The sequence below is a fragment of the Rutilus rutilus genome, assembly GCF_951802725.1.
Source record: "Rutilus rutilus genome assembly, chromosome: 1".
Taxonomy (NCBI): Eukaryota; Metazoa; Chordata; class Actinopteri; order Cypriniformes; family Leuciscidae; genus Rutilus; species Rutilus rutilus.
The window spans coordinates 8,974,477-9,002,402 of NC_140209.1; the positions used below are offsets into that span (position 1 = coordinate 8,974,477).

General features: G+C 39.6%; 2 protein-coding genes and 1 long non-coding RNA gene across 4 annotated transcripts in view; 2 read left to right on the forward strand and 1 right to left on the reverse strand.

Annotated features, from left to right (window-relative positions):
• Positions 1-27,926, forward strand: part of LOC311287137 (galactose-specific lectin nattectin-like) — a 127,712-nt gene that overhangs the window by 18,984 nt on the left and 80,802 nt on the right. The gene's annotated exons all lie outside the window — the stretch shown is intronic.
• LOC311287061 (interferon-induced very large GTPase 1-like) lies at positions 252-8,781 on the reverse strand. The gene is made up of 3 exons (XM_084403642.1): positions 8,594-8,781; positions 7,869-8,447; positions 252-6,582 (listed from the first exon to the last, which is right to left on the reverse strand). The coding sequence occupies exons 2-3, from the start codon at positions 8,284-8,286 to the stop codon at positions 1,370-1,372; spliced, it is 5,631 nt and encodes a 1,876-aa protein (XP_084259768.1). The 5' UTR covers positions 8,287-8,447; positions 8,594-8,781; the 3' UTR covers positions 252-1,369.
• Positions 24,946-27,130, forward strand: LOC311287228. 2 transcript variants are annotated; one of them, XR_014626717.1, is made up of 6 exons: positions 24,946-25,093; positions 25,486-25,537; positions 25,728-25,792; positions 25,898-25,957; positions 26,041-26,138; positions 26,355-27,130. It is a non-coding gene; the product is annotated as an uncharacterized lncRNA (long non-coding RNA). The 2 variants fall into 2 exon arrangements; XR_014626716.1 differs by having other exon boundaries at positions 25,486-25,792.

Consider the following 27,926-nt stretch of genomic DNA (forward strand, 5'->3'; position numbering starts at 1 on the left):
CTCCAACCGTTTGATCATCAGCACTTTAACAAACACATTTATATATGCACTTCAATCATAAATCAACAATCTATCATTAATATCCTTATCACAGATCTTTTTCAGTTCATGATAGAGATTAAGCTGTTTTGATTAGTAATAAACTCTAATATTCATCAAGCATTTTGAACTTTATCATTTAAGCATATGTTCAGAAACATGTTGTTTTGTAGTTCAGATCATGTATGAGGAACTGAATATTGTCTTTAACTCTCGTCTGGTGTATTTGATGATTATATCTGTGATCTGAATCTGAGAGGAGACATAAGAGTCTCATTCTTTATCTGCTTCATTATATGTATTGTAAACTCTCAATAGCTTCCTGTTTTGAGTATTTTCTCCATTCATGTGGAATCTCACCACTCCCCTCAAATGTTTTACTGTAGTGTTTTTCCAGATCTTTCTGGAATCTGCACACAAACCACTTCCAGTAGTTCAGTTCAGAGAGATCAGGGCTGATGCTCCAGTCTGCATAAACTCCTCCTGCTCTTCTGTAGTCTCTATATTTAAACCTTCCATGTGGTGTATTAAAATCCTGATGACTTGCTACTACATTTGTGCAAATATTAGGACAGAGATTCTGTGTTGAACTGTAATATGTTCCATTAATTCCCCACACTCTGTGGAAAGGAGCACTGTGATCTCCATGATGGTCTTCTATGGTGTTGGTGCAGATGGCTTTACAGAACGGACACTGAACCCAACAGCACTGACAGAAGTGATCAACCAGAAGCTCATCTGGCCTGAGTTTACTGTCCAGCTTTACTGGAAATGACTTTGTGTTGAATCTACTGCTGATGTCAGTCATTATATCAGGAAGTTCATGTCTTATCACATCTTCTAGGAGGCTGAAGTCATTAACATCATCATGTTTGACTCCACTGAGGTCTTTTTCAGAGAAGATCAGCACATCTGAGAGCCTCTGTGTGAAACTCTTCAACCACAGACCAACATCTCCTCTGTTCTCTTCAACATGTTCAGTAGATTCATGTGCAGCTTTCATGATCTTCTGCTGCAGGAGTTTAATGTTCTCCTTCATCTTGGGTAAAACACTGACACTGAACTTATCAGTGATGTACCGACTGACTTCATCTCTGATGAAACTCTTGAAGTGATCTCTGGGTTTATGAATGTAGTTCATGTATTTGTTAAAATCCTCCTCTTCTGCTAGTGTCTTCAGGATGTGTTTCTCCAGATTTGATCTGTTTCCATTCAGTGATGGACAGTTTAATCTCATTTCATATGCCAGATCTCTGGAAGTCTTCTTGTAGACGCTCTGCTCAATGGGATCTTTCAGTTTCTGACAGATGATCTCACCAAAAATGGCAGCTTATATTGCTCCATGACAGTATTTCTGGAAAATACTATAGTACTCTTCTCTCTTCTTCTCAACATATATTACAGGATCATTGGCTTCTCTGAACTTTCTGTGTTGGTCAGTGATCGTCTTCTTTGATCTCTTACAGATGGAAATAACCAAATCCATGAAGAATTCATTCTTGAACACATATTTCACTGATCCGAACTGATGTTCTGTCACTCTTGCCTTGATGTAACGTGTGAGCTGTTGAATGTAACTGATGTTGTAGCCCATCTTTGAAATGTTAAATGACTGAATCATTCTGTCTGTCTGCTGAGCAACATCTGTGATTAATGATCTTATTTGGACTTCATCCCCTAAAGACAGATTTTGATTATATCCAAATGATTCTTTTATTACTGTTCTGTAAGCCTTTTGCATCCAAACTTTTCGGGACTTTTTGAGAACAACACAATCTGAATAACTCTGCAAGGTGAAAATATCTCTGCTCTCCCCCAGGTGATCTACAGGAACACTTTGATAGATGTCACTGATGATCTCTCTCACATCTCTCATTATGTCAATGTCTCTGTTTGGAGGATTGTCTGTGATGATTGTTTTCATCCACTGTTCCCAAAACAAACCAAACTCTTTCTTCAGCGTTTCTTTGTCATTTGCTTTTAGTTTCCAGGCAAGTGTTTTGCTCTTTTCATAGAGAGTGTTTACATGATGATACCTTTGAGCATCTATCTTTTTCTTCAGGTCTCGCTGCTGAAGAATCTCGTTTAATTTCCTCTTTGTTTCTCTCACAATGTTTTCCTGAAGATATTTGATTTTGATTTCAAATGACGTTTTCCACTGAATCAATATATCTTTATCTTTGTCTTCCTCAAATAATTCTGACATTGATTTCTCCACTTCTTCACTTGTCTTCTTCAGTTCTCTTTGAAGATCTGTTTCCTCAACCTCATGAATTGCTCCATATTCTATTATGTTGTATAGTTTGTTCTCAGTTTCCATCATGGCACTGCGAAGACTCCAGGACCACTTGCTGTATTCGGTCTCCAGTCTCCTGTAGGCTGAAATCTCCAGAGAATTTCTGAAGCTGAAGACGAATCGTTCATTCAGTAAAGCCTCCCAGAGATCTCTAACACGATATTTTAGGTCTATCAGCATCATTCCATGTGAGTTTGAGGCATGAGACATTATAGTCTTCTTTAGTTCTTGTATATTCCTACAGTAGTTTGGGTTTGGTGGTGCCATTGGTGGGCTTCCCTCCCAGAGCTGAGCAAAATACTTCACATCATACTGAACGTCAAATCCAATGACATCACTGAAACATTCTTCATCACAGACTTCCTCTTTAGCAGCGAGTTTAGTCATCTCATCCAGTTTCTCCTGCAGTCGTCTCCTTCCCTCCATGTTTTTCTCTCCAGCTGTGACGTCTGAAACGTTCTGATGCACAAACACACAGCTGGGATTCAGTTTGACCTTCTTCATCCTCATGAAGGCCTGAACAACAATCTGAAGAATATCCTGCATCTCAGATGGGTTTTCTCCAAAGATGTTGATCATTGTCAGATTTCCAATACCAACAACAAATGTGGCCAATTCATTGTCATGATGCTGTGTTGATCTTCCAGACAGTTCTAGAGCACGAAGACCCTCAGTATCAACAACCAGAATATAGTCAAAGTTCATCTGTGGTTTCATCTCGTCTGAGACTCTGACCAGCTGCATGAAAGCTCCTCTGGTGGTCCTGCCAGCACTGATGGCAAACTGGAGCCCAAACATGGCGTTCAGCATGGTGGATTTCCCAGAGCTCTGAAGCCCTAAAACTGACAGCACAAAGACTCTGGTCTGATCTCCCAGTTTCTGGATGAGTTGATCTAGAACAGCAGAGATCCAGATCACAGGAACATAAGCAGCATCTCCATCCATCAGCTCCAGTGGAAATCCAGAGATCATCATCTCTGCTGCAAGACTCGGGAGAGAAGAGAAGTCAAACTGCAGGTCTTTCTTGTTCTTCTTCACAGATGAACATGATTCATAGATCTGACCGATCTCCCTCATGATGTCCTCCAAACCAAAGCCTGTAGCCTGAAGATCCTCAGATATTCTCTCAAGTTCTGCTTGTTCAGCTTTGATTTGTTCAGATTTATCATGATTCTCTTTCAGTTTCATGACTTTTGACCATTTTTCATTATACTTGTGATGTAGAGCAGAAACATCAGCTGAGGTATATTCATCAAGGAAGATTCTGAGCCATTTAAGGAAAAACATCTTATGCTTATAATCTGAGATAATTTCTTTAATAAAGTGCTTCATAATCTTGCTGATGTCAGATTCATGCTGTTGTTGACGGATTCGTTCAATTTCTGATTTTTTTCTACTTATTTCAATTTCTGTCTCATCTTCTCGAAGTCGATGTAGTTCTTTGTTCTTCTGGATCCACTGATGCCACAGTTTCCCCTGATGAGGCAGAAATGAATCTTTGATTTCTATCAGATCTTTCTCCTTCAGTAAACTCATCATCTGCTGTGCTGCTTCTCTTCCTCTCCTACAGTCTTCATCATCTTCCTCATCTACTCTGATGTCTGAGTGTTTGGACACATCTTCAAGTCTGAAAGTGGAAGATGATTCTGAGAGACAATCATTTATCACTCTTCTTATTTCTTCAGATACTTCTGACTGATGTCTGTCTTTCAGACCCATCTTGAATTTCCCTTTCTTCGGCTCAGATAATGCAGATTCATCCTCAGTAAATAGACAAATGAGTGGCTTTCTGTCCTTGTACAGGTTTTGGATTATTGTTGCACTTCTGTCATTCCTGTCCAGTTTTGGCAGAATAACAACATTGACTGAGGCCATTTCAGAGAGGATCTGCATCTGTTTCTCATGGTCTCCTGCATCACCGTGTAGATTACAGAACGCAACACAGTCAGTGAATTTATCCGTGTTTGTCCCAGAGGGGCAGAACCAGGCGATCTCCACTACTCCATCCATCAGGACTCTGGATCTGCTGCTGCCTGGGCAGTTCCTGTGGAAGAACGTGTTGTGTCTCTCATTGATCAGACTGTTCATCAGCTCAGACTTGGATGAAGACACTGAGCCAAACCTGAAGAAAAACACCATTGGAGTTTCTGCCTTGTAGCTCGGCTGGGTTTGACTGATGATTTCATGGCTGGTGTTTCTCTTCTTCCAGCTCTTGTTGATTTGTCTGAATGTCCAGAGAGGAAACTCAATCTGTTGTGTGAATGGATCAGGAACAAGCAGAGGCAGAGCGTACTGACACTGGGACAGTTTAGTGACCATCAGCTGCTTCAGGAGACCATCAGCACAATGAAATACAGCCATCTGAACATCCATCGGGTGAATGAGTTCAGATCGACTGTCTCCTTCATTAGACAAAGACATTTCACTGGTCTCTTTAGCATGAATGTATCTTGCTCTGTAGTTCATCATCAGTAGTTTTTGCGTGAAAGTCTGAATCAGCTCCTCTTCAGCACAAGACTCATGTGACTGTAATGAATGTTTGGTTATCTGAAGAACATCTGAAGCTCTCAGTTTATTGAGGTGTTTGACTTCAACATGGAGTCTGTGAAATAGATGTTTGATTGTTTGTCTTCCAATTCTCTTCAGTTGTTCTTCAAAGTTCTGTTGATCTTCTCTTATGTTTATTTCTTCTTTCAGTCTCTTCTCTAAATCCTCTAGTTGTCCTCGTCTCTCTCTTTCTATTCTCTCTTTCTCTCTGATTATTCCCTCCATTTCAATCTTCAGTCTCTGTATCGTTTCATCAAAAATTAGTTTTTCTCTTTCTCTTCTTTTCTCATCTTCTCCTCTTCTCGTCTTTTCCTCCAGTTTCTGCTGGTCCCATTCCTCTCGTTCTCTTCTCATCTGGATTTTATATCGTTCTTCTCTTTCTGTATATTCATCGTCTCTTCTCTTTCTCTCTTTTTCATGATTATGTCGTTCATTCTGTATTCTGTTCATCAGACTGTCTATTTCTGTGTTGTATGAGATCTGAAGTTTTTCTTTTTCTTGCCTCATTTCCTTTATTTCATCTTTAAAGATCTCTTGTTCTTTCTTCATCTCATCTCGTATCTTTCTCTCGAGCTCCTCTCTCTCTTTCATTTCTCTTTTAAATCGTTCTTCTCTCTCATTAAATTCTTCTTCTCTTCTCTTTCTTTCTTTATCATGATTCTGTCTTTCTTCTTCCATCATCATCTTCATTCTTTCTTTCTCTACTTTATGTTTCATCAGTTCTTCTCTTTCTCTGCTCATTTGCTCCACTCTCTCCATCAGGATGTTCATCTTGTTTTCTTCTGCTTCATGATTAGACTGAAGATCTTCTTTCTCTTTCATTAATGTTTTATATTGTTCTTCTCTTTTTATATATTCCTCTTCTCTATTCTTCCTCTCATTCTCTATTCTGTTCATCAGTCTGTCTATTTCTGTGTCGTATTTCATGAGCAGTTTTTCTTTTTCTTTCATCAGTTGCTCTATTTTATTTTTAAATGTCTCTCGTTCTCTTATCATTTCTTCTTCTAGTTTCTTCATCAGCTCTTCTCTTTCTCTGACTCTGTCCATCAGGATCTTCATCTGTTGTTCTTGTCTTTCTCTCTCCATCTGTCTGAACATCTTACACGTGTAGAAAATCCCTCCGTTTGCTTTCACCATGTTGTCTATCTTCTCCAGTAGATCAGACACCTGTGTTCGGTCTCCAGGCTGATTATTATTCAACACATGATATCTGTTTCCACACGCTTCAATCAGCTTCATCAGAGCAGATCCAGGTTTCCCCAAACACTGTTCAATAGTTTTGTCCTTCAGATAATCACCTCTGGTGAAGAGCACCATGGTGAACATTAAAGATTTCTCACCAAACGTCTCTTGGATGATCTTCACTGTTGTCGCTTCTTCTTGAGTGAATCGTTGTCCTAAATTGAGCACAATGATGAACACATGTGGTCCAGGCAGGATCATGGAGATGCAGTTGCTGATTTCTCTCTGGATCTCCTCATTAGTAAGTTCAGTATCAAACAGTCCTGGAGTGTCGATCACAGTAACGTGTCGGCCGTTGATTTCAGATGATTCTTTTTGACTCTCTTTAGTCACGGACTCTTGAGATGTTTCTGCTGTAAACGCTCCTCTTCCTAAGAGGGTGTTTCCAGTTGCACTCTTCCCGACTCCCGTTTTTCCCAGCAGCACAATCCTCAGATCATCTTCACTCTCTGTTGAACCTGCAAAAGAGGAAATGTTTAAAGCCTAAAAAGTTTACTAAGTGTACAGTTTGTGCTATAGTTTAGAGTAATATTGTTACCCTCCTCCACACAATGGCCAATCAGATGCATTTAAGATAGAATTTTGAGTTTTTGTTCAGTGTTGAATTTTGTACGCTGGCAAATCCTCTAATTATAGCAAACAGTGTTATGAAAGATTCATTGTGCAGTCAGCTTCATTGATTATAATGAGACTTTGTGAGATCGAGATGAACTGAGATGTCAGCTAGGGATTATTAACATTGCATGCATTCTGTCATGCCAAACCATGCACACAGTAGTCTGCTTGCTTTCATGCTAAATTAACGTAAACGTGAAGACAGATTTAAAACAGGAGTGATTATGCTGGGATGTGTAGGTTGTGGCTAGGCGACACGATACTTGAAACTATTTCATACCTTCGGGAGAAGGTAACATATTTTAGCTGGAGCAGGACTGAAAAATCTGTCTCTACATCAACACCCTCAAAGCTTCACAGTCCTGTAGCTCGTCCTGGGTCGACATTTCATTCTGTAACATCAGGCGGTTTTGATTTACATGCCGTTTAATGATGATGATCGCATTATTTTACATTTGAGTGAGCAATCTTCTATCGCTTGTTTCTGCTTCTTCTTCGCCGTGGTGCAAGTCTTTCAGAAGATGTGTCGTATATCATATATCAGTGAAAACACGGAAAGCTAGAAAATTCCTTCAATGGTGAGGAAAGAGTTAAGAGATAACAAACTATGTCTGCATGAATGCACGGTTAGACGGATATTTTAAAATGCTGTAATTCAGTGCGTAAATGAACGTTCAATCGCAATGCGGCGCTAAAGAGAACTGACTTCAGGATTGCATGCTGTGTAAGGCATCTTTCTGTGCACACACTTCAGGTGTTTCAGCGCAAGTAACGCATTGAGATCTATTTTGTGCTTAACTCTTTTAACGTCTGCCATTGTCAAGTATGGCCAAATCCCAAGGCATTTGGATAAATACAGAGGTCTTGATCAAAGCAACGCATTATAGTAAAACTTTCAGCCTCACCATTCCAAGGGATTGTAGTCGTTTGATTATTGTAATAATCTACTTTTTATTTGGAACACTGAAGCTTGACCTTTGACCTTGTTTTTGTACAGTCAGAATGTTTTTATTTTATTTTAGAATATTCTGAATTTCACCTCTACTGTTGTAAAATACAGAGCACCACATAAACGAGTCCATTCAGTAAATGTCCCATCTAGTTTAGTTTAAATTGTTCTGGTCATTACCTTGTGACAGTAAATGTGTCTCTAATGAGTCGATTTTCTTCTTCATCTCTTCAAATTGCAGCAGTTTTTTCACCTGCGCCTCCAAAAATGTTTCTGTGGAGAAAAACTCTCCTCTGTTTTCTTCCACCATCTTCTCGACGTTCTCCATCAATGTGGACACTTGTGTGCTGGGACCGAAATATTGTTGTCGTCCTCCATCAATGACAGACTGTGTTTCTTCATTGAGCTCTGCTGTCTGATGCTCTGAATTCTGCATTATGAGGATCATGATGTGTTTGTTGATTCTGGAGCCGAATATCCTCTGGATCTCATCCATTTCTGCTTTATCTTCATTATTGAGTGGAGCTTCAGGAACTGTGAGGAGGAAAACATGAACTCCAGGATCACAGAGAGACACACAGCGGAGAGTCTGACGCATCACTTCCTCCTCTGAGAGCTGAACGAGAGCTGGAAGCTCCACCAGACTGACCGGACGCCCATGAAGCTCCTCGTCTGATCTTCTGATCAGCTCTGATATGGAGGATTTTAATGTGCCGTCACTTCCACACACAACCAGATTCAGCTTCTCTCCCTCTGAAACTGATCAAAGAAAAACAAGTGCTAGAATTTACAAATTCACAAATTAGCATTTACAGCGCTAAATATTACAAACTGATCATAGACACAGTTCATCAAATCTATATAACTATATCATAATGCAGTTACTGTAAATCAGCTTAACATACAGTAGGGGCGATCCAAATCTGGACTACTTCTTTTCACTGCAAAATAAACACACACACACACACACACACACACACACACACACACACACAGAGAGAGATTGTTAGTGGATCTATTACTGTGTATTACAGGATTTAATTAATTAAATGATTCAGAATAAAGATATACAGTCTGAATCTAGAAATAATATCTACAATCTTTAAAGTCCCCCTGTGGTGTAAATCTAGCCTTTAATGTTGTTTATGTCTGAACTTTAACTAAATACGATGAAACTGTTTCACAAGTTCACATAATCATTTAATTCATTCCATTCCATGGAATTAAATAACCATTAATGTCAGATTTAGATTTGTCTGTGTTCCTCACCTGTGCTGTCAGGACTGGACATGTTGATATGCTGTTCTCTCCTCTGTTTCTCTAAGTCTTCAGCTGATTAATTCTTCAGCTGATCATCTTCTGTGACTCCTGACATCTGTCTGTTCATCTTCCTGCAAGACATTCTTCACAATATTTGTGTTCATGTCGTATGGAGCTGCTCATCTGCTGAGAGTCACAGGTTTGATTTCCAATCAACAAACACACTGATCAAACATTCAGCTTCAATTCACTGTTAGTCACTTTAAAGCTACAATGTGTATTTTTTTTGCCACTAGGGGTTGCTAACTTCTTCATAACAATATCAAAGGCGTAGATTGATGATGTAGTGAATAAGCGGATTGGAACTTGTCGTCATGCCGATGGATCTAATAATGTTTATGGGAAATAATGTTTATGGATGAGTGAATACATTGATGTTTTTACATGACTGTGGTATGAAGACTGACAGATATCGTCTCCGGTTACTTAACTGTAACCTTGTTCCCTGAGAAAGCTACAGTCAATGCTGCGCTGCTCAGCGCATTGGGAACGTCTTTAATCGTGACCAGCTGTGAATATTGTGTATAACACGTCAATGAAATTGACCCGGAGGCAATATAGCCTCGGTCGGTGACGTCATCACCGCACCCCCGCGACACGAGGCTATAAGTAGATGAGCCACAGGTGCATCGTCAGGATATTTTGTCTGAAGAGCAGTCCTGGGACATCTTCAGCACGGCAAAGTAGCGTAGCATCTCGTTCCACTTTCTCAGGGAACAAGGTTACAGTTAAGTAACCGGAGACGTTCCCTTTCGAAAGCCACAATCGATGCTGCGCTGCTCAGCGCATTGGGAACGAGAATACCCACGCCGCCGTGCTTGAACATGTCTGGACTCCCACGGTTGTGCAGGTGTGTTTCACAAGAACGTGAGAAGGCCTAGACATTAGCTTGCGATGACGACTCAAGGACATGAGAGCCCGGAGTGGCATGAACATCCAAATTATAAAATCTTATGAATGTGTGCGGAGAGGACCAGCCTGCCGCATCACAAATAAACTGCAAGGGGCACCTCTTGCCAAGGCAGCAGAGGAGGCGACCCCTCTGGTGGAGTGAGCCCTTAAAGCCATTGGCGAAGCTTGACCGCGCGCCTCATAGGCAAGAACAATAGCATCCCTGACCCAATATAACATGGTCTGCTTAGTGGCGGCAGCCATTGGTTGCGGCCCCCATAACAGACGAAAAGTCGCTCTGACTTACGCCACTAGCTAGTGTGGTGGACGTAGGCCTGAAGAGCACGGACTGGACATAGTCTATAAGATCTCCCCTGTTCCGGCGTCGTGAACGGCGGAGAGCAGAAGGCCTCAAGCGTGACAGGATGTATAGCCGAAAAAGGCACCTTAGGCAGGTAATCAGGATGAGGATGCAAAATCACTTTCACCATTCCTGGGGCAAAGTTTAAACAGGGTGGCGAAATCGACAGAGCCTGCATATTCCCAATTCTTTTCAAATAAGTTATTGCCATAAGAAAAAAACATCTTTAGAGTCAGAAGTTTTCAGACGCTGATTCTAGAGTTTCAAAAGGTGTCTCAACCAGACCCTTCTAGGACTACTGCTATGTCCCATGATGGGATATTGGTTTTTACGGGAGGCCTCAGTCATCTGGCCCCACGAATGAAACAAGCGAGCAGAGGATGTCTCCCGAGTGGCACCCCGTAAACCAAGGCATGGCAAGCCAAAAGAGCGGCCAAATAAACCTTGAGAGTGGCGGGGCATGTGCCTGTTGTTAATTTTTCCCGCAGAAAATCCAGAACTGAAGCAATCTGGCAGTTGACCGGATCTGCATTATGTACACCACCTTTCAAAGACACTCCATTTGTTGGCATAACTCTTTCTAGTGGAGGAATCCCTAGCACTTAGAATGGTCTCAATAACGGCAGGCGAAAGCCCAGTGTCCCTCAGTTGGTACCCATCAGGGGCCAAACATGAAGGTTCCAGAGGTTGGGCCTGGGATGGAATATCGTGGCCTCCGTCTGAAACAGAAAGTCCCTCCTCTCCGGAATCGTCCATAGCGAGCCGTTGAGGAGAGATATTATCTCGGAGAACCAAACTCTGGCTAGAACTCCTGGAAGCAGAGAAACTGGAGGAAACGCATACAGGCACATTCTGGGCCATGTGTGTGCCATCGCATCCAGACCCAGGGGCTGGGTGATTCAGAGAGAAGTAGAGGGGACATTGCGCTTTCCGATAAGAGGCGAAGAGGTCCAACACCACTTCGTAAAATCTGGTCCAAATCTGTTTGACTTCTTCTGGGTGGAGTTTCCATTCCCCTATCGGTAGTTTCTGTCTGGACAGTAAATCCGCTCCCACATTCAGGTGCCCTGAAATGTACACTGCCCTGAGTGACAGGAACTTTTCCTGGGCCCAGAGAAAGATCTGCCTCACTATTCTGTTCAGATTGCGTGAGCACAAACCTCCCTGGTAATTTATGTAAGAGACTGCCGCTGTGCTGCACTAGGACATGACTGTCTCTCAACTGAGGGAGAAAGTATTTCAGGGCCAGAAATACAGTCATCAGCTTGAGGCAGTTGATGTGCCAATTGAGCTGATGACCCTCCCATTCCCCTTGAGCTGGACGACCACTTAAGACCGCTCCCCCAGCTCATCAGGGAGACGTCTGCCGTTAGCATTCTGCGACAGCAAGACGCACCTAAAGTGGGACCCAAAGCAAGGAACTGGGGTCTGAACCACATAGAAAGGGAACGAAGCCGCAGCGCGTAACCCTTACCATAAACATGGATTTTAGAAAGGACACGAAGCACTCAGCGAGTGTTCTTGCCTTTATTTGCCCTTGGGGATTGTAGTTGAAATCCCCCATTTTGAGCCACAACTGACATGGTCTCATGCGCAAAAGGCCCAGAGGAATCATTGTGGACGCAGCTGCCATGAGACCTATGTAATGTCCTGACCTAGCTAGATGTTGCATAGGGTGTTAATTGGTCCTGACACGAGCGGGAGGCAATTATGCCCGATGGTGACAGAATCCCATTTAACCCCAAACATGTTAACCTCAGGGTGGGAGAGAGTACACCCTTGGCGTTGACCTCAGCCCCCTAGAGATAACATGGCTAGGTCGAATGGAAGGACCCAATATTGGTAAGCTTTGCCCCCAAAAGCAAACTTGGGAACCTCCTGTGTTGTGGCAATATTCTATATGAAAATATACATCCCTCAGATCGATCATGACGAACCAAACGTGATGTTGAATTTACGACACGATCGTCTTTACAGTTAACATCTTGAACTTGAGTGCTTTAACTGTACGGTTTAAGCCTCAAAGACTGAAGATTGGACGCAACCCCCCATCCTTCTTGGGGACCAGGAAGTATCTGCTGTAATAGCCTGACTCTCTCTCTGAAAGAGGAACATGTTCTATGGCCTCTTTGTTCAGCAGAGATTGTAGCTCTTGTGACAGTACATGCGCCAGTTCCGGTCTCACAGAAGTGAATACCACGCCGTTGAAACGCGGAGGACGATTAATAAATTGGATTCTATCCTATTTGTACTGTACTTAATACCCAAGAAGAAAAAACTGGCAGAAGTTTCCACGCTGCCAGACTCTCTGAGAGTGGTATCAACTTAACACTTCCTTTTGAGGGGATATTAGATGTTCTGTGTCCTGGATGACAGCAGAAAAGCAACAGAACATCTAACATTTCGCTGGAAACCGCTGCTCCCCGAATCACCAGAGGTGGCGAGGAAGTACAGTGGTTTCGTGAGGGTGTCAGGTAGGAGCTGTTTGATTTAAATGTCTCATCCCGTTGGGGCACACCCCCACAGACCTGGGACAAAACAACCCTCAGGATTTTGTCTTAGGTCTATTATGCAGCTGCTGAGTGCAACGAGCAGGTCCCCAGTTTTTTTTTTTTTTTCGAGGGAGAGCGCAACTCGTTACACTCTGCTTTAAACCCTCCTAAAATGACGATGAACAAAAAGAAGAGAAGAAAATGTCTCTTCAGACTGGCCCATCATCGTAAAACCACACAACCCCACACCCGTGATAGTCTTAATACGTCAAGGGCACAAAGATGCATGAAGAATAAGGTTTTCCCATGAACGAGTTAACGTCATGGAGATCCTCAAGGAGGGCAGTCTAGCTGTAATCCGACCATCACACAAGTCACCACCTCGAGAACCTCCCAAATGTTTTATCATAACGAGAGATATGTTCGGAGGCAGCTTTAATTTCTCAGAATTAAATGTGGCCGAAGAACAGTCAGACAATTTTATATTATATATAATACATACATATATATATAGTTATATTATATAAAATATTATATATATATATATAAATCAGTTTCTCAGCAATAAACACATCCCAATCAGACATGCAAACACGGTCTGGATGATAAGCTGTGTTTAAATCTTTCATAAGATCAACCTGGTATGCCTTTAACACGGCCATGGTGTACAACGCACTACCAGCCTGACCGCTGAAAATGCATCTGATAATGTGATCCCAGGGGAGAGATAGCCCGCGAGCTTCTCTCCAAACTGAGACAATATCATATAATCGCGTGCCCTCGCACCCGCGATAGTAGAATGGCTCGATGTCGAGGACACAAGACATAAATATTTACAGTCTTTATTTATAGACTGTTTTATGGGACTCTTTTTGTTGTGATCAGAATAATCCGGCCACTGCACGAGCGATCGCCACGAGCGTTCTCCTTTTATCAACACGGGAGAAACGCTCGGAGGCGACAAACCCACGAGATTCAATGTCCTCTGCCCGAGCCGAAGAAGCGCCGAGGCATGCTTCGGTAGTCAGGCAAAAGGACATCGCGATCTGGAGAGAGAGCGAGCGATAAGGACGCACCGTCTCTCACTTCTCAGCCAGATCGACACGCGAGCCCCACAATCATTATGGGCGCTACCCCTTTGAAATAAGCAAAGCGAACGCGAAGCACTTTAACTGTGAACATTCCACTGTGCTCGCAATCACCATGCTCAAATGCAAGGGCAGCATGCTCTATCCCCAAACAAACAAAGCAGTAAGTGTGTGTATTCAGTTCTGACATGGGACGGGAGCATGGAGGAACACAACACTTATTGTTTTGTTGGCTCATTTCTCCTGTTTTTTTACTTTTTAAACTCTTTGATGTACGAGAGAGAAAAAGGCTTGAGAAATGAGAAATTTTCTGCACACTGCCTGAATAAACTAACTCCTAGCAAAGATCTGTAGCAGATAAAAGGTAGAGTATAAAGGTTTTGACGTTCACACATGCACAGTAATGGTCTGAAGACAAAAGACCTGACGATGCACCTGTGGCTCATCTACTTATAGCCTCGTGTCGCGGGGGTGCGGTGATGACGTCACCGACCGAGGCTATATTGCCTCCGGGTCAATTTCATTGACTTGTTATACACAATATTCACAGCTGGTCACGATTAAAGACGTTCCCAATGCGCTGAGCAGCGCAGCATCGATTGTAGCTTTCGAAAGGGAACAGGGCCACACACGAGTCCTGTGGATATAAAGGAATGAGGGCATTTCATTCTACCAAACTAACTTACCCGCAAGTGCAGAATAATACTCACACAGGTCAGTTTATTAGACGAATGAAACTTGTGAGGTAACGCAGCGCTGTTTCTCTTGCTCTACACTATCAAAGTCTGCTTGCCATGGTCCATAATGTTTGAACGAAACAAACATTCTTACATATTGTACCTTTAAATAAAAGCATCTGCTGATTTACTGATGTAAATAAGATGCTCTCTGCGACTTGGTACAATAAAAACGTCCAAAATATAAAATCAGTTGAACAACATGATATAGATCTTTAATCTCTACACTTACAGTTTATGCAGTAATTTGACATTGTTTGTGCTCCAAAATCTCATTGTACATGTTACATTTGTACCTAAAGAACTTTCACACAGATTTGATTCTGATATAATAAACTGAAACCCACGTTACAGCACCTCATCAAATTATGAATCACATTCATCAGTTTTGTTACATCTCATATTTATATTTGGTTACTATTTATTTTAGTGTCATTGTTACAGTGTAATTATATATTTAAATACTGAGTAATATTAAGCAACTACATGTACTTACTATAGGGTTAGGGTAGGATTAGGATTTGGTTGAGTGTTAGTTGCATGAAATTATGCATCATTTACTGTAATTACTATGGTAAGTACATGTTACATATGTAACAATGATACTGTAAAATAAAGTGTTACCGAGGGTTTTTATAAGGAAACGTGATACCTGTGTCGAAGTTTCATTGAGTCTGACGTTTCTTTCTTGCCAACATGAAAGCAGGAAGAGGTTTGGAGGCGGAGTCAGTCGCATTGCAGAAGTAAAAACAAGAAGTCCAGGTTAAAGTTCAAGATACAGATACAGAAGATACAGATGTCTGCTGGAAAGATAACAACACAAGCGTCTGCTGTGTAATCACATCATTCTCTTTACTGAACTTTGAACTGAGCTCGATCCTCAATACACTGTATGTAGATCACCACTAGAGGGCATAGTTACTCTAAACACTATGATACCCAATAGTGCATTCATCACACTTTCCTCCTCACTAGATTTATCTTACTAAGAAACATAAAATATAAAACTATTAACTTATTACATAGCATTTACACTTAACTTAACACAATGCTGCTAAATGCAAAATAACTACAGATCAAGCCTTTGTGGAGGTTTCCTACATCTCTCATGATAACGTCTCTGTGGTTCAGGTGACACTGGAATTGTCACATCTGGTTTGTCTTTGTGCGTCTCAGAGTCATTCACGTTAACTGAGGTAGGAGGAACAGTGTCAACAGTATCACTGTCCTCGTCATTTGAATCAGGGACAGGTGAAGGTGAGGGTTTTGATCCACTAACTGATCCACCATGTGTTATCTCCAACAACACGTTGGTTTGTTTTCCACAACACGTCGAACATCGGGTTTGATGAGATCCAAGCGAGATCTTAAGTTCCTCTTAAGAAACATCATCGCTGGTGTTTGACCAGTCTGTTGCGTTTCTGTACATGAAAAGGAAGTTGTCTATTTTGTGTTGTAGTGAGATGTTGTCATTGTCCTTTGCTTTTATTGCTTTCTTGATAGTCTGTACAAACCTTTCTGCCAAGCCGTTAGTGGCAGAATAGTATGGTGCGGAAGTGATGTGTTTGACTCCATTCAGCTTCATGACTTTCTGAAACTCATCTGAGACGAACTGTCGTCCGTTATCCGTGCACATCTGTTCTGGCAATCCGTTCCTGGCGAATATTGTCCTCAACACAGAAACAGTCTTTTCAGATGTGGTTGTCTTCATCTGAACAACTGGAGTCCTTGAATGGTCCAGCAAATATGCCGGTTATAGATAGAGGCTCGTTGGAGATGTGAAATGTAGGCGTCTGCAGTGAGAGAAGTGAAAACAGCAAGACAGACCGTTCTCTCGTCTCGTAGTGGATCAGCAACTGTATGGCTTTCTGATCAGTTCTTTAAAATGACTTAACACTGAGTTAAGACTAAAAACTTAGTACTAATTTTCCCTAGCTTTTTCTTGTAGACTCAACTTTTGTAAAAAACAGTTATACGAACTGAAAATAAGTTGTATGTGACACACACACACACACACACACAAAATGTTTAGTTGAGTTAACTTGACATTATTTGTTTTCTGGAGAGGTGCAACTATTTTGTAACAAATCTTCAAAATTTCCTAATTCAAAATGTATTTGTCTATTGGAAACAGAAGTTCTTATTAAGAATAAGGTTCAGATGTAGATTTTTTATTGAAAAAGTTTGGTCACCATTTTGGTGATGAGCGTTTCCTTGAGTCTCAACAATGGTTACATGTTTCATGCCACAATGCATGCTGTGAGCCATGATTTGAATACTATGGTGACTCCCAGCATGCTTTGCAACATTGTCACCATTGTTGAGATTCATATGCTGATTCCTGATGTCTGTGTGTGTATCAAAATAAAATTTTCCCTTATAATGTATTTTAAAATCAGAATTCAGAATTTCTGACCTGCTGCAAGAAAGTTTTGCTGGTAAAATATTAATAAAAAAAAACAATCAATTTTGGTCAGAAATAAGATTAGTGATTTATTCTAGTTTATGAGGCTGAAAAATTGATCATGTGTCTCGCCTGAAAAAAGTGCAGGAAAAATGGACAGTTTTCTCTTCTCGCAGTGGATCAGACATGGATATCTGCTTGGTTACCTCATAAACGTTTGAAACAACTTGAGGGTGAGTAAATGAAGACAGAATTTTCATTTTTAAGTGAACTATTCCTTTCAGACTTCTCTCTGTTCCTCAGCAAGAGTTGCTCTCGTCAGTTTGTGAACAGGTTTTAAGAGGAAACTCTTAAAGGGATAGTTCACCCAAAAATGAAAATTCTGTCAGTAATTACTCACCCTCATGTTGTTTCAACCCCGTAAGACCTTCGTTCATCTTCGGAACACAAATTAAGATATTTTTGATGAAATCTGAGCCTTGTCTCACTCCTCCATAGGCTGCTAGGTGGCCCAAACTTGCTGGCCCAAAAAAGTTATTAAAGAGATCGTTAATATAGTCCAAGTGACTCCAGTGGCTCAACCTTAAGTATATCAAGCGACGAGTATGAATAGTAGAATAAAGTCGTTATTTTTGTTTGTTTTTGCGCACAAAAAGTATTCTCGTCGCTTGATATACTTAAGATTGAGCCACTGGAGTCACTTGGACTATATTAACGATCTCTTTAATAACTTTTTTTGGGCCAGCAAGTTTGGGCCACCTAGCAGCCTATGGAGGAGTGAGACAAGGCTCAGATTTCATCAAAAATATCTTAATTTGTGTTCCGAAGATGAACGAAGGTCTTACGCGGTTGGAACAACATGAGGGTGAGTAATTACTGACAGAATTTTCATTTTTGGGTGAACTATCCCTTTAACTAAGAACTTTTACTGTTATTTAGGAGAACTCTTAGTGGTAAAATCAAATGTTTTGGTAACACTTTATAATAACGTTCAGTTATAAGTCGTCTACAAGTGCTAAATGATTAACTAATTATTTGAGAAACATCACTATGCGTTCATAAATGATTAATAAGTGATATGAATTTAAACGCAGAAATTTCACTTCATTGTATAACAAGAAAAAATTGTATTTGCGAGAAAACCTGAAAGAGTGACCAGCAGAGATGGGACCAAGTCACACATGTGCAAGTCTCAAGTAAGTCTCAAGTCTTAACCTTCAAGTCTCAAGTAAGTCCCAAGTATTTTTTTCTTGGGCAAGTCAAGTCAAGTCAAGTCACAGGCTATGTCAAGTCAAGTCAAGTCAAGTCCTGTAGTAGGTCAAGTCAAGTCCAAGTCAAGTCACCTTATTATTATAATTTTATCTGCAGAATCTGATCTTAATAAAGTGAAAAGACAAGAAATAAGTAACTGTCAGTAAATTACAATAATTTGGATTTGTATTGTAAATAGCCTACTCATGTTCAGTAAAATACATAATGGGATCAAACAAAATTGTAACTTCATAAAATTATTTATTTTTCACTTCTGCCAACAGTGTTTGAAATGTTTTAAATTTTCAACACATTGAGTCCATAAAACAAATAACAGCTTAACAGCTTAATCTCTCAAACACAGTTTACGTACAACATTAAACTTTGTTACATTTCTCCTCTCTCTCTCACACACACACACACACACACACACACACACACACACACACTCATTCTCGCTCTCTCTCACTCACTCACACACACACTCTCTCTCTCTCTCTCTCAGACACACACACTCTCACTCTCTCTCTCTCTCTCTCTCACACACACACGCACACACACACTCCCTCACTCTCTCACACACTCTCTCTCTCTCTCTCTCTCTCTCTCTCTCTCTCTCACACACACACACGCGGTTTTTTTTTTTGACGGCCTGCTTAAGCCTCTGTATACTCCAGTTTGGACGCGTACACGACAGCTGCGCACAGCTCGGACGCGGACTACTTGTATTTATACTTTCTGCTGAGGTCCGCTCGGTGAAAGCGTTCAACGCATGCGCAGTAGATCAGCTTGCGCTGTTTAGCCTAGTGACCGCGCATACTTGACAGCGCAGTCATAAAAAATGGGAGGCACGCGGATGTCCGCAAGTAGCCTGATTTAACACTCAAGTCATTCAAGTCATCGTGTCTCAAGTCAAGTCAAGTCCCGAGTCTTCAACTTCCAAGTCCGAGTCAAGTCTCAAGTATTTTATTTTTTGTCAAGTCAAGTCACAAGTCATAAAAACAGCGACTCGAGTCGACTCGAGTCAAAGAGTATAGAAGCCCAAGAGGCGAAACTCTGTTGTGTTATGGGTAACAGTCTGTAGATGGCGCTGCGGAGGCGAATCCGCCATTATGGACTGAAAGCTGCTGGAATCGTTGGCGCCAGTCAATGGCAAAATCCATTTTAGTATGTGTTAATAGTTCATGTGTGCACTGCTAGATTGCACATCTTTTTTGTACCTTTCCGCCTGTAATAGGACATTCATAGTTTTTTTTTTCTTGCCATTGAAACGTTCACTGTGTAAAATATTAACTGTCTTTAGAAATGTTCATTTATAAAAAAATTTTTCCAAATCATATATATGGTGATGTTTACTAATTTCAAAATCAACATTTGAATAAATATCTTATTACTTATATCTAATTACTGTGTATCTGCCTATAGACAAGCGAACATATATTATTTCATGAATTTCTGTTAGTCATATAACAAGGAAAATGCATAATAGAACATAAATATTGATAGATTAAAGTTTTGCAGTAATTTTATAATTGTATCTTTGCAAACCGTAAGTGGTAGGCTAATGAAGCCGATTCGGTGGGGATACCCTTACTAAAAAGTACTAAGGAATCTTATAGTATTTTGGGACAAAATAAATGTTTTTTATTATTATTGTTTTCATATTTATAGTATTTTGGGACAACATATTATAGTAATCTTATAGGAATACTATAGTAATTTGGGACATACTACATAAGTACGATAAGACTACTATAGCAGCTTAAAAATATTATAGAGAGGCTATACAGAACATCACAGAAGTATGTTATGTTCTGTAATACCTCTATAATATCCTAGAGCCGCTATAGTATTTCTATAGTAGTCTTATAGTACTTCTATAGTAATATTTTGTCCCAAAATACTATTTTCCTAACCAACACATATACGTATATTTTCTGTCATTTAACGTCATTTAACGTCGGTCATCCTCATTAATGTATTTTAAATTGTTTTCATATTTAGATATGACGGCCAGAAAAAATTAAGCTATGTTAAGTTTTTGTTATTTTAAGTTTTTCAGTGCCATTGACTCCCTTTATTTTTCGGCGTTTTCCTTCAGTTTTCAGTCCATAATGGCGGCCGTGCCGTCAAGTCATGGGGGCAACTGTTGCTATGGGGCGTTCTATTGAGTTTCGCCTCTTGGGCTTCTATACTCTTTGCTCGAGTCCAAGTCACCAAGTCACAAGTCCCCATGTCTGGTGACCAGCTACAACTCCAGTCTGCCCTGCTGCCTTCTTGATCACTGATCTGAGGACTACGTTGTCAAATCAACATCAAAAGTCATTTATTTGATAACCAACTGTTTTGCTTTACATTACCATCTCAGACCCCTTTAAAGCGAATTAAACCGAGATCATCCTGGGAGGTGATCTGGGACCGGTTCACTTTCAGCTTCGGTTCGCTAAAAATGTCCATTGTGAACACAAATCAGTCCGGGCTCGCTTGATTATTCCATTTGAGAATAATGAGGTTTGGTCATCAGATGCCTCCGTAAATCGACTGTTCATCATGGCTGCTTCTTCTGGCAGATCTAAACAAATCATTCGTTCACAAGGTACACGTGCACGAATAGTCAAATATTCGATCTGTAATTATTATTAAAAAAAAACACTATTCGAATTTTACTACATTATAATGGTGTCAAAAAATTGATGAATAAAAAAAAAACGTCTTTCTCATTAAATGTCATTTAAATCACCGAAAATTGGATTTTTATGAGCCCAAATATTCTAACACAATATATTTGAAAAATGCCCATCTCTACTTCCGAACTGTGTAAGAGAGATGTGCCTGCATGCCTTGCCCGTTTAAAATTATTGGCCTTACACATTTAACATGCAGCATTCAGGAAATTATATATATATATATATAAACAAACAAAAAAAAAATATATATATATATATATATATATATATTTTTTTTTTTTTGTGCCAATTACACTGACTAAGAAAGCAATCATTTTAAACTGGACAGTTTCTACACAGTTTCTACACAAACACATTGTCAAACTAGTTAAATGTACTAGTTTTGTGCATTTATATAGTTTAATGTATTTATTAATTGCACCGAGTAAAATGTAATGAATTGAATGTGAATGGAGTGAATGGGTCAAGTCTGGTCTAAATGATGAAAAACAAACCGCTGTCATTTAATACATGTGTGTGCTTACAGTAAACTTCACACACAACAACACAACCCTCCTCCACATGATGGCATCTGAATCAGAAGTCAAAGATCTCTTCTGGAATATTCATGACCTGAAAGCAAGACTTAGCTGTGTTTCTACAAGAGACTGATATTGATGAGAAAGACGGGGATAAAATCACTTAGGCCTTTGGAAAGGAATATCACATGGGAAAACTGGAAGATGAGAAATTCAAAGGGCAACTGGATGATCAGATGAGGACGATGTATTTAACCCGCTTCAGTTCAAACAGCAGAGGTGTTTCCATCCTTATTAATAAACCACACAGCCGTCTGGAATCATATAGTGATGGTGGAGATTATGCTTGGGTTCATGTTGAGATCGGCAGTCAGAAGTACACCTTTCTGAGTGTGTATTACCATCCTAAAGGTGACCATCTAATCTGTGATCTCATGGTAAAGATGTTCAGCAGCTTCTTAACAAGTGAGTCAGAAGCTTTTAAATGCAGGCCTGTGATTGGTGGAGACTTTAACACAACACTTGATGGCCTGGATGTGAAGATGTTAACTTAGCGCAGTTGGGATACAGCGTGACAATCTGTGTTATTAACAGTAAGTAAAAATTACTTTTTCTTGCACATGAATGTGTGCACACGATATGATCGCTCAACTGCAGTAGCTTAGTGAATTACACTGGCAATAAAGACATTCTCATATCATCTCAGGTAAGTTCACTTCAACTCATGTTTAAAAAGCTTAAACTTAACTTTTAAATACTTAATTGTATTTTGTATTGTATCTTATCTCATATCTCATTTTTTTTTTTTTTTTTTTTTTACTAACAATGAGATTTATTTCTTAAACTCATTCCCCCGTTTTCATTCTCTCCCACAGACATTATGGACGCATCAGCGCACCATGAATAGCCACGCCTCCAACTCTCCTCTGTTTCATAATGTCATTGTTCTGTGGACATTATACTGCTATAATAATAACACATCCTGAAAAAACATTCACATCCTTGTCACACAAGCAGATTGGGGGTCATAAACCATAAACACACCGGACACACACATGGTCAAATGTCACAAACCACCTGTTGGTTGTAAAAAAAAACATAAATGGTCATATCATGTCATAGGGCATCAAATCATAGGGTCATAAATCATTTTGACACAAGCGCCCCTATATAAACTACTATGGTGCAATCACTATTGAAGAGGGTTGGAGGTTGGGATGAACCTCTGCCAGCTGACCTCTTCTCAGAATGGCACGTATGGGAAGAACAGCTTCTTAACCTACAGAGAATAACACTGCCTAGGTGTTACACACCAGCATGCAACAACACCTCCTCCATTATCGATACGCATGTCTTCTGTGATGCCTCGGAGAAGGCATATGGCTCTGTAACCTATTTGCGGGTGGAAACGGGTGATGACATCCAAATTGCATTCATCATGGCGAGGTCACGAGTGTCACCCAAGAAGCAACTCTCCATTCCACGCCTTGAACTCTGAACACAGAACTTACACTCAACCTCAGACAGACAATCATGTGGTCCGATTCAACAACCGTATTACACTGGATACAGTCTGAGTCATGCAACTGTAAAGTGTTTGTTGGTACGCGTATCGCAGAGATTCAAGACCTCGTTGGATACGAGAACTGGAAATACGTGGACTCGAATAACAACCCTGCCGACGATATAACCCGGGGTAAGACCCTCATAGATCTGTCCCACACCTGCAGATGGAAGCAAGGTCCAGAATTTCTGCACCAATCTCCAGACCACTGGCCAATCCACCCTTCAGTGCCAGTAGAAGATTCAGAAGAACTCTGTAAATCCACATTCTGCGGTAATGTCACAATCAGTGATGCCTCTTTACCTGATGTAGATAACTGCGAATCATGGGACGACCTCATCATGACCACATATCAGTCTCTGCATGGTTCGGCAGCACCCCCTATGTCTGAAGACTGAAACTGCTGTACTCTAGACATACACAGACTGTTTCCTAAGGAAGTGTATGCCCTTAAAGCCAATAAATCTGTGCATTCAAACAGTCGATTACACTCCCTTGCTTCCAACTTCACTCGAACCGGCTTCTGCACTGTACAATTTACACATTAGCCAACTGCATATAAGTGATGTTGGTCATCAAAACATGAAATCTGTATGAAACACATATAAACAAATGACACAAAATGTGTATAAATCCTATATGACTTTAATTTGACGAGCATATGACTCAATATAAGAACTTTAAATGATTTGTGAATATCAGTTATTTTCTACTAATACTATACACCATTGCATACGTTTGTCATGTAAAGACTTTTTACAGTATTCATATATAATGCAAACATCCCCTACAAGTTGTATGTGTGCTATTTAGCATGAAGGTGGCCATAATCGGTCTGATTTTGTATAGGACATGTATTGGCCTTACATGAAACACAGAAGGTAATTCTGGCTGATTTAAGTAAGGAAGATATATGGTTGCTGCATATGAACCATGCAGGGTTTTTTTTGTTTTCATATGGGTATATTCCCTGTGTTCTTCCTCTGTCTGATGTTGGATAGTGTTTCTCCTGAGTTTCTCCATGTAATGTTGTGTTATATGATTAAAGTCTTCCTTCTACAGTGAGTACTTCTATGCACCACCTGACGTAACAACCTAGGGTCTCTTGCCTTAATAAAATAATTATTGACAAATGTAAAATTTAGACAATGATATGAAATTTAAAAAAATCACTTAATTCACTGCATCAGTCCATTACCAGATATTTACAACGTTTAGAAGACTTATGATTATAAACTTGCAACAAAAACAGTTACACTGTTTATGAAAATTATTTACTTGCAATAATTATGTTTATATAAGACATTTCTCCAACAGGCTGGTGCCACAGGTCTACAGTATGTCGTTGTTTTATAGTGTGGTTTCATGTAACTTTGTAGTGTTTGGCCAGAGCTCTTCTCTGAGAGGCTTCCCATGAACACATTTTTTTCTAGAACATTCCAATAATATTTTAGCCAGGCCCAAAGCCCCTGCTTTACCTATGAGTCAAACAGAAGGTTAATTGTGAGAGGGCTACACCTGGCAGTTTACTGACTGCACTGTTAGACTTTTCTGTAATTTCTACAGTTATTTACTTTAAATCCCCCAGTATTATACTGCTATTTCTCTTTACAGTAAATAACTGTGATTCCAATTGCATCATGGGAATTTTCTGTGACGTCTAACACCACATACAGAGACTTACTGTATTTTTTAAATTTGCTGTATACTACTGTATTTGACGTAACTGCCTCTCTGGCTGGCACCATTCCACCGTGCTTTTAATTTCCTAATTTTTGCCTTACACCGCGTGTCTACAACGCTATAATAGCCAGAGGCTGTCTATATTGGACACATTGAAGCGACCGGACCTTTAAATGCAAACCTGTTTATCCCTTGTAAAGAACTAGCGCGAGCGCTTGGACTCGTATCGGACTACGTCTGAAATATAATGGCCGCGGCGCATCACTACACTGTCTGGGATTTGTCGTGTCGCGTCAGACAGACATCCAGTGTAGGTAATGGGGTCTGTCTTTTGTTGGATCGCGACGTTCGTGTCTGGCCCGGGGAAGAGACGGAATTCACTTCACCGAGAGAGAGATCAGCAAGCAAGGTAAAAAAAAAAAACATTCTGTGTAGCCTATGTTGACCATAGACTGGCTGTTGACAGGATTGTGCCCAGTTTAACGTATGTTATAACGTTTACGTTAGCCTAACGTTACTCGTCGTCAACATGGCGGTAACGAACTTTACCATGGTAAACTGAGCTAACGTTTCATTTTACACACCTTGTTAGATTATTGAATTGTCGAGTTAAAATATGCCAATGAGCAGCGTTTACATTAACAATAAATGTGAATAAACTAATGTCAAATTCTGTTTATAGCCTAATGTTGGCCTACTGATGAGAACCTTTATAGTTTTAGCATTAGTTTGCAAACTATACCATATTATAGTTTTTTTTTTTATGGAATTTAATATTTACTTCCATTTTTGTGTTTAAAGGCAACTGCAACAAAGCGCCAATTCGCGCCAGTGACTTAGCAAGATTCCAGAGGTAGGCCAGCCCATTTGTGATATATTTTGAGATAAGTTTGCTGAAATGATTAGCATACACTATGTGAAAATTGCTTTTGAGCCACTGGTGCAGACTAGGTAGCTTACAATATCTTATAAAATCTCTATAAAATTGGCTAACTTTATATCAAATAAGTGACCTTTGCATTATGTCTAACTTTATTACACAGTAAATGAAACAATCAGAAGATGGACCATTGTCTTTGTTCAGTCTCACCAGATTAAATGTATCCAGGTAAGCACTGCAGTAAAACTCTCACTAGGCTAATTCATTCAGACCAAATCTAGCATTCTAAACAACTTAAGTTTATATTTTTGCATTATTTTTATATTTTATTAGCCAGAAGACTCTACCATTGCAGTTCCACCTGACTAGGAAGGTCCTAATATCAGCGCACAGGTGGGTTAACTACTGTAGGAAGGAGAACAATCATCACACAGTGATTTCTTGCATGTGTCTTACTGTGTATTTGTCTCAAACAGGTACTCCTTCACTGCAGACAAGCTGAAATGGGCTAAAATCATCTATTTCAGTCGTTCTTTCTATAGATCTCAGCATTTTTGGACAGAATTTAGGATTTGTAAGTATTAAAATTTAATCTGGCATAATTTAATTTAGTTCTTTTGTATGCTATTTATTGACAAAAGCTGTTTACAAATATATATTCTTAAGTTTTTGTGAAAATAATAATAAAAATTAACAAAAAAGGAGGTTAAAAATAATGTGACACTAATATTCTCTCTCTCTCTCTCTCTCTCTCTCTCTCTCTCTCTCTCTCTCTCTCTCTCTCATATAGTTTTGGAACCGGGATCTCCTCTGAAGGACTGAGTACATTTGTGTTTGTGGGCACGCATGCAGACCAGGGAACACTCTGATGTTGTCAATCAAGTTCTGAACAGGAACCAATCTTTGGAGAAGTTCATTTATTCACAAAGGTGGACAAAAACATTGTGTTGGCTTTTTAAAGATTATTTTGATGATGACTTTTACTCCTATGCTGTAGAAAAGATGGAGTAGACAGTCAGACATTGATAATAATAAGAAATGTTTCTTGAGCATCAAAGAGACTTCTTTCAAAAACATTACGACACTTAAATACTTCTTTTGGCCACCAGTGTACATGAATCCAACACATTTTTGGAAATAAGTGAAATTATTTTTAAGGTGGGGTTATGTGTCTTGTATTGTGAAAAGAACGGTGTTTTGTCCTGTTTTGGACATTTCCTTTTTGAATGCTTAAAAATGTATTTATATTCTGCAGTTTTATGAATGTAATGGTTGATATTTCATTATAATACTTGTATAAGCTAAACAACCAATGACTCTACATTAATTTAGTCAAATGCTAATGTTTTGTTTATGGTTTTATATATGTTTTCAAAAATGTTTGCAGTGAAGGACAGCACATAATGTGTTAATTTAACACGTTTACACATCTTTGTGCTAACCTCTCTGACATATTTACTTTGTTAAAATCATTAACACAATGAATGAGTTAAAATTAACACAAAAAATGTTGTCTCTAAACTCACCCATTAATGTGTAAAAATTTCACACATCATTTCCAGCATTGGCATGTTTATGTGGCATGTTTATGTGATATATATGAAATGTTTTAAATAAAAAAAATGGTATTTTGTGATAACTTTGTCTAATTGGTTTGTATGAAAGTAGTACTTATGTAGGATAAAAATAAAATTAATCATATTTCAAAATTATCAAATCTAATTTATATTTAGTACAAATAAAAATAATTACAGTAGTGTACTGATTAGCTTAGTTTTTACAGTAATGCACTGTATTACACAAAACTGAAATACGGTTTGGTACTGTAACTCTTAATTACAGTAACTTACTGGCAACAGTGTTGCCAGTAAGTTACTGTAAAAAACCCTTGAAAAGTCTAACAGTGTGTATAGCAGTTTTATAACAATTGTGCTGTTTCACTTCAGAAAGTAGCTTATCGAGGTAAAGGCACAATAATTACATTTAGAATGATTGAAAAAGCTTGTATTTCAGGTGAGTGTCGAGTAACAGTAAAAGCGGCTGTAATTGACACGCACCTGGCTCTGACTTCTACTTCAAACTTTTCCTCATGTTGGCTGAAGTAGGGTTTCTTTGGTGTTAAAGTGATGTTGAATGCCGGGAGAACTTGGGATCAAGGATAAATAGGGTTATTCAAACCATGCATGCCAGCAGCTAAATGTCTGCACCATGAAGAATGTAAATAACTTTCTTTACATTAAAGGGATACTTCACCTCTGGAAAGATGAATGTGTATTTAAAATAGGTCATTTATGTAGAAGAAATGTGAAGACATTTTTGAATTTGGAGCTTTCTAGACTGAGAAAAGCCAGAAAATGTATTT

Coding starts and splice junctions, on each gene's coding strand:
- LOC311287061 (XM_084403642.1), bottom strand. CDS start 8,286: ATGCGTCAGACTCTCCGCTGTGTGTCTCTCTGTGATCCTGGAGTTCAT. Junction 6,583..7,868: donor GACACATTTACTGTCACAAG/GTAATGACCAGA, acceptor CCTCTTTTGCAG/GTTCAACAGAGAGTGAAGAT.